Source organism: Platalea leucorodia (genome assembly GCF_965183815.1).
Source record: "Platalea leucorodia genome assembly, chromosome: Z".
Classification (NCBI taxonomy): domain Eukaryota; kingdom Metazoa; phylum Chordata; class Aves; order Pelecaniformes; family Threskiornithidae; genus Platalea; species Platalea leucorodia.
Genome location: NC_138858.1, coordinates 9,831,310 through 9,848,866, shown reverse-complemented (window position 1 = coordinate 9,848,866; position 17,557 = coordinate 9,831,310). Strand labels below are relative to the sequence as shown.

At 39.6% G+C, this 17,557-nt stretch overlaps 1 protein-coding gene across 3 annotated transcripts in view; it reads left to right on the top strand.

The window, feature by feature from the left end:
- The window catches only part of KIAA1328, a 177,230-nt gene that overhangs the window by 56,575 nt on the left and 103,098 nt on the right, over positions 1-17,557 (top strand). For all 3 annotated transcript variants that reach the window (XM_082335359.1, XM_082335358.1, XM_082335360.1), the window contains one exon: positions 15,260-15,387. In XM_082335359.1, the coding sequence (XP_082191485.1) occupies positions 15,260-15,387 (128 nt within the window). The remainder of the gene's footprint in view (positions 1-15,259; positions 15,388-17,557) is intronic.

Here is a 17,557-nt window from a genome sequence, read left to right as displayed (position 1 = left end):
CCCCCATTTTACAACCTTGGAAACTCTGGCAGACTGATAGGCTCAAAAGAGTCACACAAGAGTGGATCTTACTCAGTGTAGTGTAAATGGAAGCAACTCTGTTAGTGAAAAAGCAAAACACAAGAAAATCTTTTGTATCAGTTCCTACATAGCTGAGTCTCTAGTGTGCTTCAGAGGTCTTGCATCTCAGGAAAATGATGACATGAAGAAAGTATTCAGTGTGGAAGATCATGCAGAGATCAAGAGAATTGGAAACGAAGTCAGCCAAGTAATATTTCTAAAGAAAGCCTTGTATAAGAGAGAAAATAGAAGATAAGTTGGAAACTATGTCTAATATTAAAGGTTTTAGGAACAGAAGGCATGAAGGTGAGAGCTCAAGGAGGAACCAAAAGGAACAGTTAAGACCATAAATATGTGATGATGACTGTAGCAGGATATGAAGTAAAAGAGAAGCTGGATTTTGTAGGACTGAGTGTGAAGTGGATCATGAATTTCTGCGTAAGGTACTGGGCAGAGAAGCATTGCATCACTGACAAGATGAGGCTACACCTAGCACTTAGGTTATGAGATCCGAGGGCATGTATTTATACTGGGGGCAGTTCTGCTGTTATATTTAACATTCCTCTTAGGGGTGTGCACACAGCCTTTTTGATTTGGTGCTGATTTCAGTAGCGGCTGGTTTTCTAAGTGAAACTCAGCATCATCAGTCTTGCTGTAAGAACCAAGCCTCACTAATAGATCTATTTCTAGTTCTAGCTGTGAAGAAGGTGGCCCTTCCTCTCTCAATCAGTATGCTGCTGAGTTGCATGGCCTATGGCTATGTAGACTGAAAAAATATTGAAGAAGTCTGAACTTCAGCATTCATCTTTGAGAGGTGACTAGACTTCCTTGCCTCTGTCCATCCATTTCAACACCAGAACTTCCACTGAAAATGAAAACTTGTCTTAAACATATTTCAGAGCCTCATAATAAAACATGTCATGTGGTTAACCTTTAATACAACGTAACATTTAAAGAATAGTTTGCATCTTTTGCTGGTAAATTACTACATAAATATTTAGATTAGGTGCGAATAGGAATGTGGCATTATTTATGGATCCATATTTCTCTGGCATTTCAGATGCATGGTTGTTTTGCTCCTTAATAAATGCAGACATTAAAAGAACAAGCACACACAAAGTGCTAATTTTAAAGCTTTGCAGCTCAGGGGAGAAAAATCTCCACACGTTTTGTTAGAACTGCCTGTCGTCTCCTGTTGCACGATAGAGAGAAATCATTTAAAACACTTGCAGTTGCATTAAGCTCCTTTATTTCTGATACTTGTCATGGAGTGACACGTCTCACCTGCTAGTGCAGATTGGTAGCAGAGCAACCTGTCAGATCTGAAGATGTTTTGGTGCTGTCTGTTCCTTCTCACTTCAGAGGCAGACGTGTTATGGTACAGTTACTGCTTTAATTTTTGCCCCCATCTTGCTTCAGTTCTCTCTCACCTTAATCCTTGGAAGGGGAAGGCAAGAATATATGAAATCTCTTACTGGTGAAAACTGTCAAAAAAAAGAGGAAAGTGCGCATTCCTTTTTTTTTCTCGTTTAGCTAGAGATCAGACTGCTATGGAGACTGACCACAAAGCTGCATTGCCATTACAGGGCACACACAACAGTTCAGAAAATGGTCCTGAAATAATAGCATTGCAAGCTGTTGTGGAAGCACTCTGAGATCCAAGACGTGAATTCTCTCCCTTGCACTGCACAGACTTCTGTGAATTTATGTAAATCACGTACCTTCCCTGTAGCTTGCCTTCCCCTTTATGAAATGTGACCTTCCTTATAGAGTGAACATAGAAGGATGATGACAGTAAGTCCATTGATACCTGTAAGCTGTTCAGATACTGCAATGATGAAGCTTCCTAGCTATTAGCACAGGAGTAAGTTTCCATTTGAGATGGGAAAGGTATGGGTGTTTCTTCTATCTGTTGAAATTAAGGAGAGATACTAAGCAGCTCTGCTGCCATCTTGGCTTCTAAATTAATCCTGCACTTCATATGTTAATTCTTTGGGGGCTATTACTCCTCCATGGTCTCCACGATGTTTATCAGTGAGAACACCTCACTGAATGTTCATGCTTCTGCACCTTGGACTTGGCAGAAGTATCACTTGAGACCTGTAGGATCTTGTATTCCGGTTCACTGAACTGTTCACTGAACAGTTTCCTGCCTTGTGTTTTGAACTTCTGCGAGGACGGTAGCTCTCCAGATGTATTTATTTATTTTTATTTATGGTCCTCTCTTTGAGAGCCAGTCACTTCTAGTCTGGGGCCCTTGCAAGGTGTTCACATACACTAATTTTCCTTTCCTACTTGTTGGCAAGAAACAGGCGTTGCCATAGAGCTTGATGTCGGCTTACCTTGACCTGTTGGTCTGGAAAATACCCCTAATTTCTCTGATTTTTATAGGCCCCTATTGTATAAAATCTTTTAGTATTGAATATTTTTCCTCATTTCCTTATAGTGTCTTCAGTCTGATGGCTCAGAAATTTATTATAATCATGGGAATGTATTTTACAAGAAGGCCTTTTCAGTACCTGGCTTAACTAAGCTGTTCTAAGCATCTGTGGTGTGCTGCATTATCTCCAGACCCACTGGATCATAGAATTTTCTGGTTTTGTTTTTATGGAGAGTGGCTGTATGCATGTCGGCATTTGACTGTGATTCTGACTGTATTGCAATAAGTAAAGAATTTGCTGAAGAACTATTTGCTTACTCAAATATTAATCCTGTGAGAGGAGGATATCTGAAAGTATCATTTTCTTGCTGCCAGTAACTGTCTTTATGCAAACCCTTCTCAGCTATTTTTTCTTCCGATGAGCACTTCTGAGTTTAGCTTTCGGAATTCCTGTCTTCTGGAGTAACGGCCCTCCAGCACTGATACCCTCAAGGCTAACACTTACCAATGTTTCTCTAAGAGGAATGGAAAACTGTAATGGGGAAAAGAAGTCATAGATATGGAGAAGAGGTTCTCTCTCTTCCTCACCAATACATTAGACTTCCTTGGTTTATGCACATCCAGCTGCGTATCTGGGCATGCTCCATGTAAGAAGCCAAGAAGGCCTCCAGAATGCCAGCTATTCTTTTGTGGTAATAAATGTGAGGATATAGGGATGAGATGAGTGTTTTTCTTACAGGACATAGCACTTCCAGAGCCACATGAAACTTGTTTCTACCTGAAGGCATGTAAATTTCCAAAAGGACAAAAATAAATGTGAATGGGTCAGTGTCACTCTGGGAATGGGCCTGTCCTGGCAAGACCCTTTTTCTAATACAAAACTAATCAGCCAGACTAAGCATCTTTGTCTCAAAGAATAGTAGAAAAATCCCAGGAGCTGTAAGTTTAGCTCCTAGTAAGTCTTTGCTATCAATACTTCCCAGCAGAATCCTTCCAGGTCATTCATTTTCTTCCTCTTCAATAAATATTAACCATTTGATTTGGAAACCTTCTTGTTGGCATAGGGTAGCTTCAGAAAGTCAAGTGTGAGGGAAAGGGAATTTTGTTAACATGCTTTCCAACAATTTACGAGTGGTAGCCATTCTCTTCAGATGGTTGGCAAAGAGGTATCTTCACTATACTTAAGTTTTAATATATTTAACCTGTTAATTGTAGTATGATGAGAACATAAAATGTCTGTATCATGTCGAATGACCAAGTTTGGTGTTTTAATGCTGACAGTGGCCACAAGCATGTGGCAAAGTATAATAAGGACAGGTTAAGCAAATAGTCATACTTGCTCCCAAAAGTCTCCCCATGTCCAGAAACCTGTAACTAAGAAATGCAGTGAGAATGTTTCTCTGTGTTTGACAGCACTGGATGGATTTTTTTTGTTGTTATGAATTTGTTTATCTGAGTCCATGTGAACTTTAAATGTTTACAGCCTCCTGTGGAGAGCAGTTCCACAGCTTATAGGAACTCTGTGAAAAATCTCCTCCATTTCTTTGTCTGGAACCTGGTGGGCAGAAGTACAGAAGAGCTTGTAAACACCTGAATCTGTCCAGTTGCTGGACAAATGCATATTCTCTGTCCTGAAATGCTTCCAATAGAAATTTTCTGTCTTAATGAGTCCTTTATTTGTCTGGCTCGCAACAGTTCTTTTGTTTGTGCAAGAATAAGGGCCAACCTGGTCCCTTTGGTCTACTGAGAACATGAAAATGTATTTTTTCCCTTATCTGATTCCCTCCTCTTCATATAAATTCAGGTACATTGTTCTCGTCTGTCCTGGTATACCTACAGACACAAATGTATGTAATCTGGGACAGTGTTGTACTGTTTGTACCATACAGCTTCCTTTTCTTCTCCGATGATCCAGATGTGAAGAATTTTAAAATGCCTGTTAATTTGAGGAGCTGTGGTTCACTAAATCTACTTCTACATATCAATTTGTCAGGAGGAAAGAATATCATTAGGTTGGAAAGGTAGAATTTTTCTGTCTTACAATATGTGGATGTGTCACCTTTTGGTCTGGATGTGAAGGAACTAAAGTCAAGAAATGAAATCTGAAGTGTTGGCAAAAGAAATTATTTTTATTTTTAATTTCTCTCCATTTTAAACAGCCCTGTTTACTTTACCTATGTCTTCCATTTTGAACCATGAGGGTTATTTTTGGGTACTGTTATTGCAAAAAGAGCCTACCACCAGAAAGAGCAGCAGATCACACCCTGTTTCAGACGATACTGTTTGAGACCTTAGTGCTGTAAATGATGTAGAAATGTGCATGTATTAATGAGGGGTATAATAGGTTTCAGTGAAAGTGGCAGATAAGATGTGTTAATCTTGTATATTAAATAGTCCTACAACAATGAACCTTATAATGAGGCTGTTATTAAATCTTTTCTTCACTGGCTTCAGTTCAGTGAAACCAGTGCTTTTCAGTTTGGCATGTTTAAGGCCAGTTTTTACATGAAAGGACCAACTTTGAGGCCTTTAATGTCATTCTGAAATACTTATCTGATTAGAGATGTATACAGCACGTAATGGAAAAGAATCTTTGCAGCATTCTGAATGGAGTACTTTCCTTTTTTGGGTTTGGGGACACCTCCTTTAAAATTAGTATTAGCGCGCTTGTATGAAGTTTGATTTGACCTCAGCTGCCTTTTAGGAAAAGGAGCATTGCATTTCTCTCATCAACAGCGTGCAAACAGATTGTGCTCTAACAAGGTTAGAAAGACTGTCAAAATAGCAATAGTTTTATAAGAAAAAATTGAATTATCTAGAATGATCTGCAATTTTTACATTCTGTGCCGTTCTAGCTATAACACTGAAGGCAGTTCCACAAGAAGGGCAAGATTTCTTGGCTCGCTGGTATTTTATTTTTTTTTTTTCTATTCTGGTCCAGCACCATTTACAGATTTTTCATCTCGCCACTTGCACCATTTGCAGATAGTCAGATTAAAATCTGTGTCCTCCTGTCTGATTATGTTTTAGTTGAAAAGGGTGAAAAAAGAAAGTTGAAATACCCAAGCCTGATGCAGACTGATACAGAGAGGCAACCACGTGAGGAAGCCGCAAACAAAAGAATTCCCCGTAGCGGCCAAGTTTCCTTTCCTGTATGGACCCGAACGAGGAATCTCTCGTTCTGAGAGTGGTGGGAGCTTGGCTGAAGGAGAGTCTGGTTTTCTCTGTCAGCATTATTCCCATTTGAGGGCTGTAAGGAAAAGGTTCAGTGAGAGACATCAAGTATATAAAATTAAGAGTGATGATTGATTGTTTCCTGCGAGGAAGCAACAAGACAGGCACCACTGTGTATTCTCAGGTGATCCCCGTTCTGATAGTAACCAAGACCAAACCTGATTAGCTTAGTTATAAAACGAGTTGATGTTTTGTGATCTTACATTCTCATTCCCTGCAAAGCAGACACCTTTTTGATTTACTATGCATGTTCTTCAATTGAGATGGAGGTGCTGTAGCTCTGCTCTCGGTAAGTTCAGGTTTTACATTCCATTTCTCGTTTCCCTCTTCATTCCCTTTCCTCCACGCATCTGACTCCGAGCTCACTTTTATCCTGTTAAATAGTTGCTCTTACTTTGTATAAGCATAACAGGCTGAGCATCCTTTCTCAGATACCTCAGTTCCCATACAGGCTAAAGGCACCTTACCTCTCCTCGGGCTTCTGCCAGGAGCTCTGTTGTCAAATGCGTAAAGAACATGGCTGTTTTAATATCGAGTAGTACTGATATGACAAATGGCTTTGTGTAAACAGTAACGGTGACTACTGTGAAAGATTTGTTAGTTCTCACAAAGGCCTGCAACTAAAAGAGCAAGTATTTCCAGCGATGGGTATTTTACGTAAAGCTGTGACTGCCTGTGTGGATGGAGGGGAGGGTAATTTGAGGAAGAAGGGTAGCAGGAGGATTGCACGGTGGATTTTCAGGTTTCAAAGTGATGTGTTAGATGCCTCTCCGTAACAAAATTAACCTCAAAATTTGACAAGCGCTCTGCAAGTTCAGTTAGGAGAGCGGTAATATCCAGCAAGGTCACTAGGTGGAGCGACAGGTCCATTTTTCTTGTCGCAGGGGCTGACCAGTGCTTTTGGCGGCTTTGCAGATGCACATATGGTAGAATATTATCATTTTATGGTTACAATTATGAGCAATTTGATAGAAAATGAAAGCTAAATTATGCAGTGTTCCTTTTATTTGTTTAATTTCGCACTCTAAATATGTAAAACGAAAAAATAGCACTCTTTTTGTGTGGATGGTGATAGGTGCAATACCTACTTTTGGCTTCACATTCTCACACGGCCCAGGTTGAGATTATTTTCTGTCGTACATGATGAAATGTGTGGTGTTGTTCTCAGATGCTGGGACTGTTTTGAACAGAAATTGTATATGGCTGAATCTCCAGGCTCCTTTTTTCCATAAAAAAGGATCATACATTTACCAGCTGATAGACAAATACATAAGTAACAAGTTCCTTAACAGTTTCCCATGGAAGAGGCTGGGTAGCTGTGCCGTGTAAGCAAATGCCAAAAGAAATCTTTAAATCCTGAAAGTCGCTATAGACGTTGGCAGAGCTCCTCTGAAAGGAGTCAGTATGTTCTGAGAAAACTCTTTCTTGACAGTGAAGGAAAATCTCCTGCCGTCACGATGCTTAAGACAAAAGTAAAAAATTTTTACGGCCTGTGCCAGGACCTATGCCTGTTAGTTGATCTGTGGGGTCTGTATTTTGTGTATTCAGGTTCTTAGTTTTTCTGTCATCAGATTCCTTGTGTTCATTATGATGAAAATGCCTGTTTTCACCAGTGTGTGTAGTGGCATAACTTGCCTTTTGTGTGTTGCATTCTTTCCTCCTTTTCACTAGAGGAAAGTTGTTAGCACAGCCAGGCTGCAGAATAAACCTTTGTTTTTTTTTTTTTTTTCTTTGCTTGTAAGTATCCTTTTGTTTGTATTAATGAAGATAAGGCTGGAGATGTGTTTTCCACTTGGAATGGAAAGTGCAAGCTCTGAGATGGTATTTGCATTTATTGATCTGGGCACATCTGCTGGCATATGATGGCGTGTGATATTTTTGTCCTTACCCACCTTTGAACCAGAGAACATGGCGATAAGCTGTCCAGTTTGATTGGCATATCCTGTGGAAAGGATTTTCAATACATAGGATCAAATCCTGTATCCTAAACTGCTTTTGCATTTTGAAAGTATGATAGAGACTTCTCTGAGTTCATGTGTTATGTTGGGAATTAGGTTTAGGTTTAAATGCTTTCCTTGCTCACTTTAAATCATACTGGCTATCTTTTTGTTTGGCCAATTTTAGGTGCACTATATTTATATTGTACATCTCAGTATTTTTAAATATGTTTAAAGCGAACTTGGGAATTTCATCATCTGGGTGGAACAGAACATCTTGGTAGAGGATACAAAACTCAGTCTGTCTATAAAAGAAATTAAAAAAATTACGAGTACTAGGAATAAATCATCCTGGAGAATTTAACCAGGGTAGGAAATCTTGTATCTTGTATTGCCTTTTTTTAGGATCAATTTTAACACTTGCCCTAGAGGTGGTATGGGTGGAGATGGAAAGATTATTTTTTTAATGTAACTCATTCGGCTGTTTAGGAAAATGCGTTTTTTATTTCTGTTCCCACCTGACATCAGTAAGTCCAGAGACTAGATTTGAATTTGATGTTTTACATATGCTTCGTGAAAGCTCCAAAGGACTGCCCGGGCTTTGTCCCTAACTTTGTTCTTAACTCTGTAGCTTTTCTTTAGGTAGGTAACCATAACTTAACTAATTTGTATGCGCCATATGCAGTCTTGGCTTACTTCAAAGTGTAATCAAGTCATGAACTAATTACAATACCATATTCCCAAAGAATGTAAATTTAATTTCCCTTCAAACAGAATGGGAATGTATTAAGCAATTCCTTTATATGAGAGCTGTGGCATTCAACAACATAATGCTGATGCTTCAAACAGAAGTGAAGTTCTTAACTTTTGTGGACCTTGTGACCTTTTTCCCTATGCATCTTCCCTTTTTATTCTTGCATCTTGAGTTAATTTACTGACTGGATAACAACATTAAAATATTCAAGTGTAAATTAAAATGTAACTGTTGGGCTTCAGATTGGAGATCACTCTATCTTATTGTACGTGACTTGCTTCTTTATAGTGTTTTCAGAAATGTATTTTCTGAGGATTTTGGATCAGAAAGAAATTGTGTTTTGAATTGAAAGCTCATAAGGTTGAGACCCGCACCAGATGATTTTTTTAATACATTGAAAAGTGTATGTGCAGAAAGTTCCCTACAGGTTCTTAGCATCACTGTGCCAAGGAGTCCACATAAAGTCAGTTATATAAGAACGAGCGAAGTGAAGTTGTTCATAAAACATTTTATTACCTTCAGTCTTTGCAGCATCTTCAGAGTTTAGATAATAAACCTTCATAGAAGTTACTAGTCTTTACCCTTTCACAGAACAATGATTCACATAGGTTCAAGCTACTTATTTTATTTCTCTTAATTTTAAAGGCTGAAGAAACATGTTAGGGTTGACATTGATCTGTGCCTGCATAGTTTGATTTCTGAAATGCAGTCCTGTTGTTGCTTTTCTGAGATGAGGTTATCAAAGTGCAGCACTGTATATGTATTAAACACAAGTTGTATTTTAAAATTAAATGTGGGTCAGCTTCCAATGAAGTATGTAATTGTTTAATGCTAAAGGAAAGAGCTTAGAATATCTTAGTTTATATTTTAAACTGTTCCTTTTAGATGTTAATTCATTAATACCAGCAGTTTATTTTTATTCATATGACTTTTCATATGTAAGTAGTTGAAGCTGCATTATTTTAATCCTTTCTTTGGTTGGGAAGAAGAGAGCCTGCAGGTGAAAATCAGAATGACATACATATTGCTTCTTTCCCAAAAGGCACGGTATCTTTCTCCTATTGATATGCAGAATATTAAGGTAGAAAATAAACCTCATTGCCTTGTGTCAAAATACTGAAAAATATATGCTTGGGTGATGCATGGAAAAATGTGGGCGCACTTCAAACTGAGTGCACTTGTAGTGGAGTTTGCCACAAGGCTGTCGTGGGCCTTTGGGGCTCTGCAGACTCTGCAAATTCTGTTCCCTTGTATTATGAACATTTAAATGTAGCTTAAGCCTTATTGTAGATACAGGTGTAGTATTATTTGGAGACTCAGCTATGTTGGGTCTTAGCCTTCACTTGAATTTGGTGAAATGCTTTCTTACTCTTGCAGCAGCATTTTAAGGCACTTTTGGGCCACTGAGTAACAGTGCAGCGGGATGCCATAGTAGTACAAGGTGCCAAAGTTGTAGATGCAGAGATGTGTCTATTCAACAGATGTGAGCTTGCTTTGACATTGTTCAAGTTGCCAGACACAGTCCAGCTGCATTCTGGAAATGGTGTACGGTGCAGCCAAACTAAAAAAAACAAACACAAAAACATAAAAGCAAGGTAAATTAGATCAGTCATGAAGTGCTTGATGCTGTGCTACTGTGGCTGTGCACGGCTCCTTGAACAGGTCTGGCTTATACACGCCTAGTTGGAGGGCAGGCAGACAAGCTCAGCTCTGCCTGCAACTTACCTGAATAGATTTTCCTTTGGAGACTGAAGACCTCTCTTTCAGTGCTCAACCTAGCTTCAGCAACTTAGTGTCAGTGGTACTTCCTCAGCGTCTCCTTCTCTGCCTAGTTTTTTCACAGCCTTTGTCTTAAAGGGACTACCTGAGGCCGTGAAGAGAGTTCTGTCTTTGCTGAAACTGCCAATATGATGATAACTAGTCAGCTTTCTAGATGCATGTCCTTAAGCAGGGATTAAAAAAAAAAAAGTTTTGTGGCTACTAGATCATGATTGCAGATGTCAAAAAGCTTTGTTCATCACGTGGTGAAATCATATCCCTGAAGGTTTCTTGTATCTCTACTGCAAAGTGTAAGTTATTGCTATCTTATTTAAATTTAAATCTAACTTGTGCCTGTTTGACTTCTTCCTTCCTTTGCTTGCTTTATTCATCTTTGCATATCTGTAATAGCTCTGAGTCTCTAGAGAATCTTCCATTCTATATGGGGGCTGATGGGACTGGAGCATCTTGTTGCTGAAGATGGAGATTTAGCTCTTGTGTTCTCTTCTGGACATGGATCAGAGTATGCAGCCTTGAATGAAAGGACTGTCCAAGTTGGAGCTACAGTCAGGGACTGTGGGAATCGGTCATCCCTGGGTATCTTGTTCGATGCTTGGGAAGTCTCTTAGGGCTTGTCTGCATGGGTGAACGCAGACAAACTTGTACTCTGAGCTAATCAGGTGCAAGATGAATCTGGTCTGTTCGTACAGTGCCTGAGCTGTGCTAATTTACCCTACAGCTACAAGACTTGTGTCCTGGAGCTGGCTTGTGGAGTGTAGGACTGCTGGGTTGCACCTGTGTGCACAGACATGCCCAAAGGCTCCCTGTGCCACAGTTTTTCCACATGTAAAAAGGGAACAGAGCTTATGTCTGTCCCAAAAATGCTTGTGAGAAGCTATTGAGGAAGGAGTCACTAGGCAAGGGAGTTGTCACAACTACTCTGAAAATACAAGGCCTTTGTTATTAGTTTGATTGCCAAAAAAATATCATTAGTTGTGTTCTCCCTTGATAATAGTTTCTAGAAAACTTTCCAGCCTCAAATTCCCATGATTGGAGGCTGCTTTAGTTTTTTTTTTTTTTTCTTTAAGATAAAGGGAGGTAAAACCAAACAATTCTCCTTGAATGATACAGGCTAAAAAAACTTCTCTCTAAAGAAAAAGTCCTCTACTTCCCCTTCCCCCTCCCCTTACAAGAAGTGATTTGAGAAAGGCAGAACTTCAGCAAACAGCCCTTGCAGAGTGGCCTGGTATTGACAACATTTTGAAAACCTCGACTCTAGATGAAGAGACCAGTGGGTGTTTGAACTGCTGTCGCGTGAACATTGCTCACAGAAGGATGTGGAGGCTGATGTGTAGAACTCAAAAGCTTTCTACGAAGTCACTGGATGCTCTAAACCAAAACACTTCAGATTTTAAGCTGGTCTTCACTTACAGTCAAAGAGGCAGTGGAAACAGTGTACTGGGAACAGCACAGGAGGTCAGTGGGTATGCTAGAGATTGGCACTTTTTCTCCCACCTTTTTCCACCCCCCCCACATTCTGGGGAAGCAAGGAACTGTAGCTGCCTGTCCTACTTCAACTTGAGAGGGCTAAAAATATTTCAGCAATGAGTAAGCTGGGAGTAGTTGGTGTAGTCATAGAGCAGACTTAAAAGCCTGAGGCTTAAGAGTGGAGCTGGAGGGAGAGTAGGGTTGAGACTTTGTAAGGTGGATGGAGCCTACCAGACGGGTCGCTGCTGCTGGAAGAGGTGGGCCCCTCTCCCAGCTGCCTGTTCCCTCTGCTTGCTTTGTGCCAGCTCTTGTGCTGAACTGACCCTTTGCATTGCTGGTTCAGTTTGCTGAGCTCTCGGGGTGAGAAGTTTGGGAGAGCTGAAGAGCTGGTGCAGATGGAGGGAGTGAGACTCTGTGGGGTGAGCAGGAGCGTGTCTTTGGCAGCAGCTCAGCATTAGGTTGGCTGTGCCTTCTCATGAAACCTCACCCCCAAGAAAAAGCTCTTTGTTCCCTGCCTAATATCTCTCTCCCTGGAAATCTATTCCTGGCCTCTGTAAGCGTGACACCGCTGCATGCTAGCAGTCCCTCTTCTCAAAACCAACTCTATATCCACTGAGGTTATTATCTCTTAAGAGCCATAAATGAACTCTTAATTCTGTGACTTACATTCAATGATGAAATTAACTGATTTATTCTATAAAATATATAGTACTTGCAGTATGACATGTAAATGTGGCTGTTGAAATCTTAACCTTTGCATTTCTGATCTTGGGTTTTTTATTTTGTGTGTGTGTGTGTCTGTACATCCTTAATACTTTACTAACAAACTGCATAAAATGTATTACTCAGATACATTCAAATGCATATTTCTTGGAAATAAAACTACCGTTCAGTGAAATGCCAAGTACCACTTCTCTCAGGTAACTAACATCTTGTAAATCCAATATTTGTGCTCCTGAACACATAAAGAAATATCTGATGTGAGCATTTAGGCACATTACTCTTTTTGTGGAATGCAAATCTGTAGTACTTGTTGTCCTATAGGTTTTTTTCACCCTTATAACATTTTTTTTTTTTAAAGCAGATTCTGAAAATATTTATCACTGCCTATGTATTTGTCTAGAGACTGTATTGCCATAGTACATGTGTGCCCTTGTTATATCCTAATGACTTAAATATTTTTGTGGCAGTGTGGTATATTGCCTGGCTAATTTGTAGGGGAAAAAAAGAGATCATCTTGCTTCTTTTTGCGAAAGTTCAATAGAACGGAAGAGTAAGATCTAATATTAAGGCTTTTTTTTTCTTAAGAACATATTCTGCAGTAAATGTACCAGCACATTATGGAGAATTATTGTACTTAGAGCTATTGTGCATGTGTCTTAAACAAATGAACGTTTATATATTTTTTTTCCTATTTGAAGCTTCATGTTTACTTACTTAGTAAGCAAAGCAAGGCTTTGGACTCTTAGGCTACGGTGGCTGTAACAATGTGTTGCTTAATGTGGAGCGATTGTGTGAATGAATGAGGTTTTAATCTTCTAATACAGGAAGTTTTAATGGTTATAGTGCTGACTGAATCTTAGAAGAATTTCAGGGATATCTGTGCTGCCATTCAAGCTCACGTTAACTATTGCCCTTCCCACTCATGATCACGTAACTGACCCTTGGATAATCAGGATTTGCTTGCATGCTTTCCTAATGTTAATTTTTCATGTAATGTTTTAAGCTGTATTTTAAATACATTTGGCAGCTGCAAGCAAGAGGTGGTGGCATCATGTACACAGCCAGGGCTCTGCAGTCTGTAAAACACAATTTGGGCATCTCTTTTATGGTACACTCACACCATGTATGTGCTAAGCTTGGGAGTGAGGGCAATCTTGCCTAGATTTCCAGCAGGACTGATATTAACACTGTGGCAAGAGTGAGGGTAGGTGCATGGCCATCAGTTGTGTGCCCCGAGGCCACTTAGGGTACTTATTCCTTGTGCCAGCAGTGCGCTAGCTGGAGGGAGCAGAGGGTAAAATCTGCTTTGTGGGGAAGGGGTTGCTGGAAGCAAACTGAATTAAGAGGGCTGTAAAAAATTGATAAAGATAGGACTGTCTGTTTTTATATTCTGCCACATAACATGGGTTTAAATGAATTTCCCTATAATTTGTCTTCAAATACTGACATTTAACTCTTAGGCTGTATAAATGAACTGGCTTTTGCTAAAGTAAAATTCATGCCCTGCGTCCAGGCTAATATGTTCACCTACTATAAACATTACTGCCTATGGTTACAACCGGAATAAAAAATTCCTTTTATATACATCATAGCTGGCAGAGACTCCTGAGACCACCACAAATCACTTCAGCCTTTTGGTGCTCTCTGACGAAATGAACTGAAATGTAAAACGGCTCAGGCTTCAGGCAGGCTGGCTCTGGAAAGCAATTAGCTTGTTTAGACCATTGTTTGTATCCTCCCATATTTCCAGGTGCTGAGCAAAGGTATTCTAGAAGCTCTCCTGATTGATTTAAACATTGGGGTTTAATAAGCTCCCATTCCTTCCTAAAATGTTTTGCTTCTTCTCTGTGTAGCCTTTTATTTAAAGGAAAGAAAAACAAACAAACAAACCCTTGCAAGGCCTTGCCTCCCCCAAAAGAACAAGAAGAAGAAGAAGGAAAGAAAAAAAAAACAAAAAACCTCAGGGTCATAACAGGGAATAACAAAGCAGAGAGTTATTTATGCAGCCATGATTGGCAAAAATGATTGCAACATGAATTTGCCCAGAAGCAATGATTAGATCATAAAAATGTTAAGGAAATCTGTAACTCAACACCATTTTATAGATTGAAGAAGTTTTTGTTCCCTGCCTTAATTGCGGTGACTTGTTATTAAAGTATTTATTCAGAGTAATCTCTTTGGACAGCGAGCCCTTATCCCATCTGCATGCATAATTAAAAGTGAGGGGGGAGAAAGGGAAGCATAAATGGTTTACCATGCTACATGAGCAAGGGAGGGAATTACACAATGACAGGTGAAGAGCAGATTTATCTCCTGTTGGAATTTCAATGCTGCAAGCAAGGCAGGACACTGTTGCTTGCTAGTATCCTTGCAAACACCACAGTTGCTGCTTCTCCAGATTGCTGTCCAAAAATCATTGCTAGTCTCTGAAAGGCCTGTAGTGCTGCATCTGTGGCTGGGGGTTTTGGAGCCGTTGGTGCTCAAGCAAAGAGATTTGGATTTGGGTATGTGGGCTTGTGAATCCATGCCTGTGCTTAAAAATGGACTATTTACTTACTTGGCTGGCTATTTATTTATTTATAATAAACATTGGTAGTGTCTGGCTTTGCTGAATACAAATCAGAGGGTTGTAATTGTTCCAACTGAAGCAATGTGATCACCTGCCTCCTGCTGTTGTCCCTTTTCCAATGATAAAAGTACTTCATGCAATTCTTCTTATTCCACTCTCTGAGTAGCAAGAAGGTTGTACTTGAACATTCATTTCTAGGCAGATTTATCATCATTAGGCAGTACTCAAACACACAGTATCTGTTTTTAAATTGAACTGTTATGAATGTAAATCAGATTTACACAGAGTAAGTTGGCATATATTTGACTCTAACTAATTGCTAAAGAGTATTTTTCCCTTAACTTCTGATGTCTCACCTCTGCAGCAGCAATACAGAGAATGCCAGGAACTTTTGAGCCTTTATCAGAAGTACCTAGCAGAGCAGCAGGAAAAACTATCGCTCTCCCTTTCTGAACTCAGTGCTGCCAAGGAAAAGAAGCAGAAGGTAAGCTCTTTTCTCCCATCTCCTTTTTTAATGACATCTTTAAAACATCTTTTCTTTTTTACTAGAAAGGCAACTTTAAGTGTGTTGTCTTGCATTATACAGTGTTGAATAGTGTTTTGTGATTGGCTTCCTGAGTCCTTCCCTTAATACATGGATTGCCATGGGGAAATACATGGGGAAATACATGGGGAAAACCCCCAAGTTTTGGGTCAATAAAATGGGTGAAGTTAATTGACCGTGTTATAATGGAGTAGGAATCATAGGAACCCATGCCTTTGCTAAGGAAAAAGTTAAGATGCTCTTCTGTTTTCTGACCCGTTTCTTGAACAGTAAAATAATTGCAGTCACTATAGATACAGCCTTTCAAATTTTCACAGTGGCTTTTGATGATTGAAAAGGACATTACAGATGATGTATTTGGTCAATAAGTGCTTTCTCAAGTCTGTAAAGGCAGCCCATCTGATTTGAGCTGTTTATAGAAGACCTATAATTATATATGCCGTTTAAAAACACAAAATGTTGACTAGAGGTATGTGTTAAATTAAGTGGTAAAATGTTTCCCAGATGCATATGCCCAGAGACTTGAAAACATGGTTGCTTGAGATTTTTTTCTGATAGCTAGGTACCTGATTTGCATCCCTACCTATAGCAGATTATACCCTGGAAACGAAGGCTACTTACGCAAGTGCTCTACGTAATGTTCTTACCTGCTATTCTCTTTTAGTAGCTTCCATCTGCAGATCTCCAGAGTCTATCCTGCCTAAGACTATGCTTTTTTTATAGGTTGGGCCCTTGATCTTTTCTTTTGCTGGAAGAGTCTTAAAGGCTTATAATAGGGCTAGAAGTAAAGTCATCAGCGCAGAGTATCCAGAAGTTGGCCCGATTCTGCCCTCTCAGTGGTTCCTTACTAACAAAACTGCACAGACAGATCTTACTTCTCAGGAGCCTGTGAAGGAGGGCATGCATTTTTAATTCTATTCAGGAAGCAGGTAGCAATACTTCTGACATCATCGGCATCAGCAATTGTTTTTTATCCTGCTGATGCTTTTTTTTTTTTTTTGTAAAATACATTGTTGGACATTGAGCTGTTTGTTAGGCTTTTAGCCTTTGTAAACATTTCATTTCCATTCTTTTGTATTTTTGTCTGCCATCCATTCTGTGATCATTTTGAGTTCCAAACAAGAACTTTTTTCTCTGAGAATGGGTGATGCCTATGTTCTTGCTTGTGATACGCAACTTGCTGGGGATCTCTGTGGAAAACACTCCAGAGGAGCCCATGTAGTCCAACAGCACTGTGGCAGCTGTGTTTAGGATGATGCCAATACTTCTCTCAGGTTTTGCTGTGCTTAGCCTTTCGCCTTTAGCCCTTCAACTTTAAATACACATATCTTGTACTAGGTTAGCACCTAGTATAAAGTTAGGCAGTGTAATCACACCTACAGTGCTAAAGTATAAAAGCAGGTAATAGGAAACCTTCAGCCCATTAACTGTCAAATAAGCATCTGATGGTACAGCAATCCACAAAGTTCATCTCCTCTTTTTCTTTTGTCTTCCTATTCACTCTATGAATGTACACACAGAGACTTCTCTGAACTTGTTTTCTGATTTCATGTGCGAAGTTCAATCAAGCTTATCATTGATCCCATTATTTCTTTTCTCTATACTTGCAGGTACTTTTGTCCACAAATGCAAAGTCAGATATTATATTGAGGTTTGCCTTAACACTTCATTTATGGTTACCTAGTCTACAGCTCTGGCCTAGCAGGTCTGAAATTACCCTAGCCCTCTTGCCCTGTGCAAAGCTTTGTAGGCATAGATAAAAACCTGTCAAAGCATGTTTCAACTAGTTTTTATTATAGCTTGGAAAATATTTCTAATGTTTCTAGCCTTCCTCTTCAATTTTCTCTTTCTATGCAGTCCTGGTAGGCATAGAGCTGTTTATATCTTGAATGCATTTGGCTCTATAAATTGTTGCCTTTTTTCTAAACAAGCACTTCATGCTATGTTTCTCCTCACAGTTCAGAAACTGCGGAGAGATTTGCAGGACCGCCTCACTCCCTCGGTTCTTTCCTAACACTCCTTCATGTGATAGTGATCAAAATTGAAGAAGAGTTACTGGGCTGCTTCTTGTTGGACTGTTGTGCTGTTGTCACACACCTTTTTTTGTTGC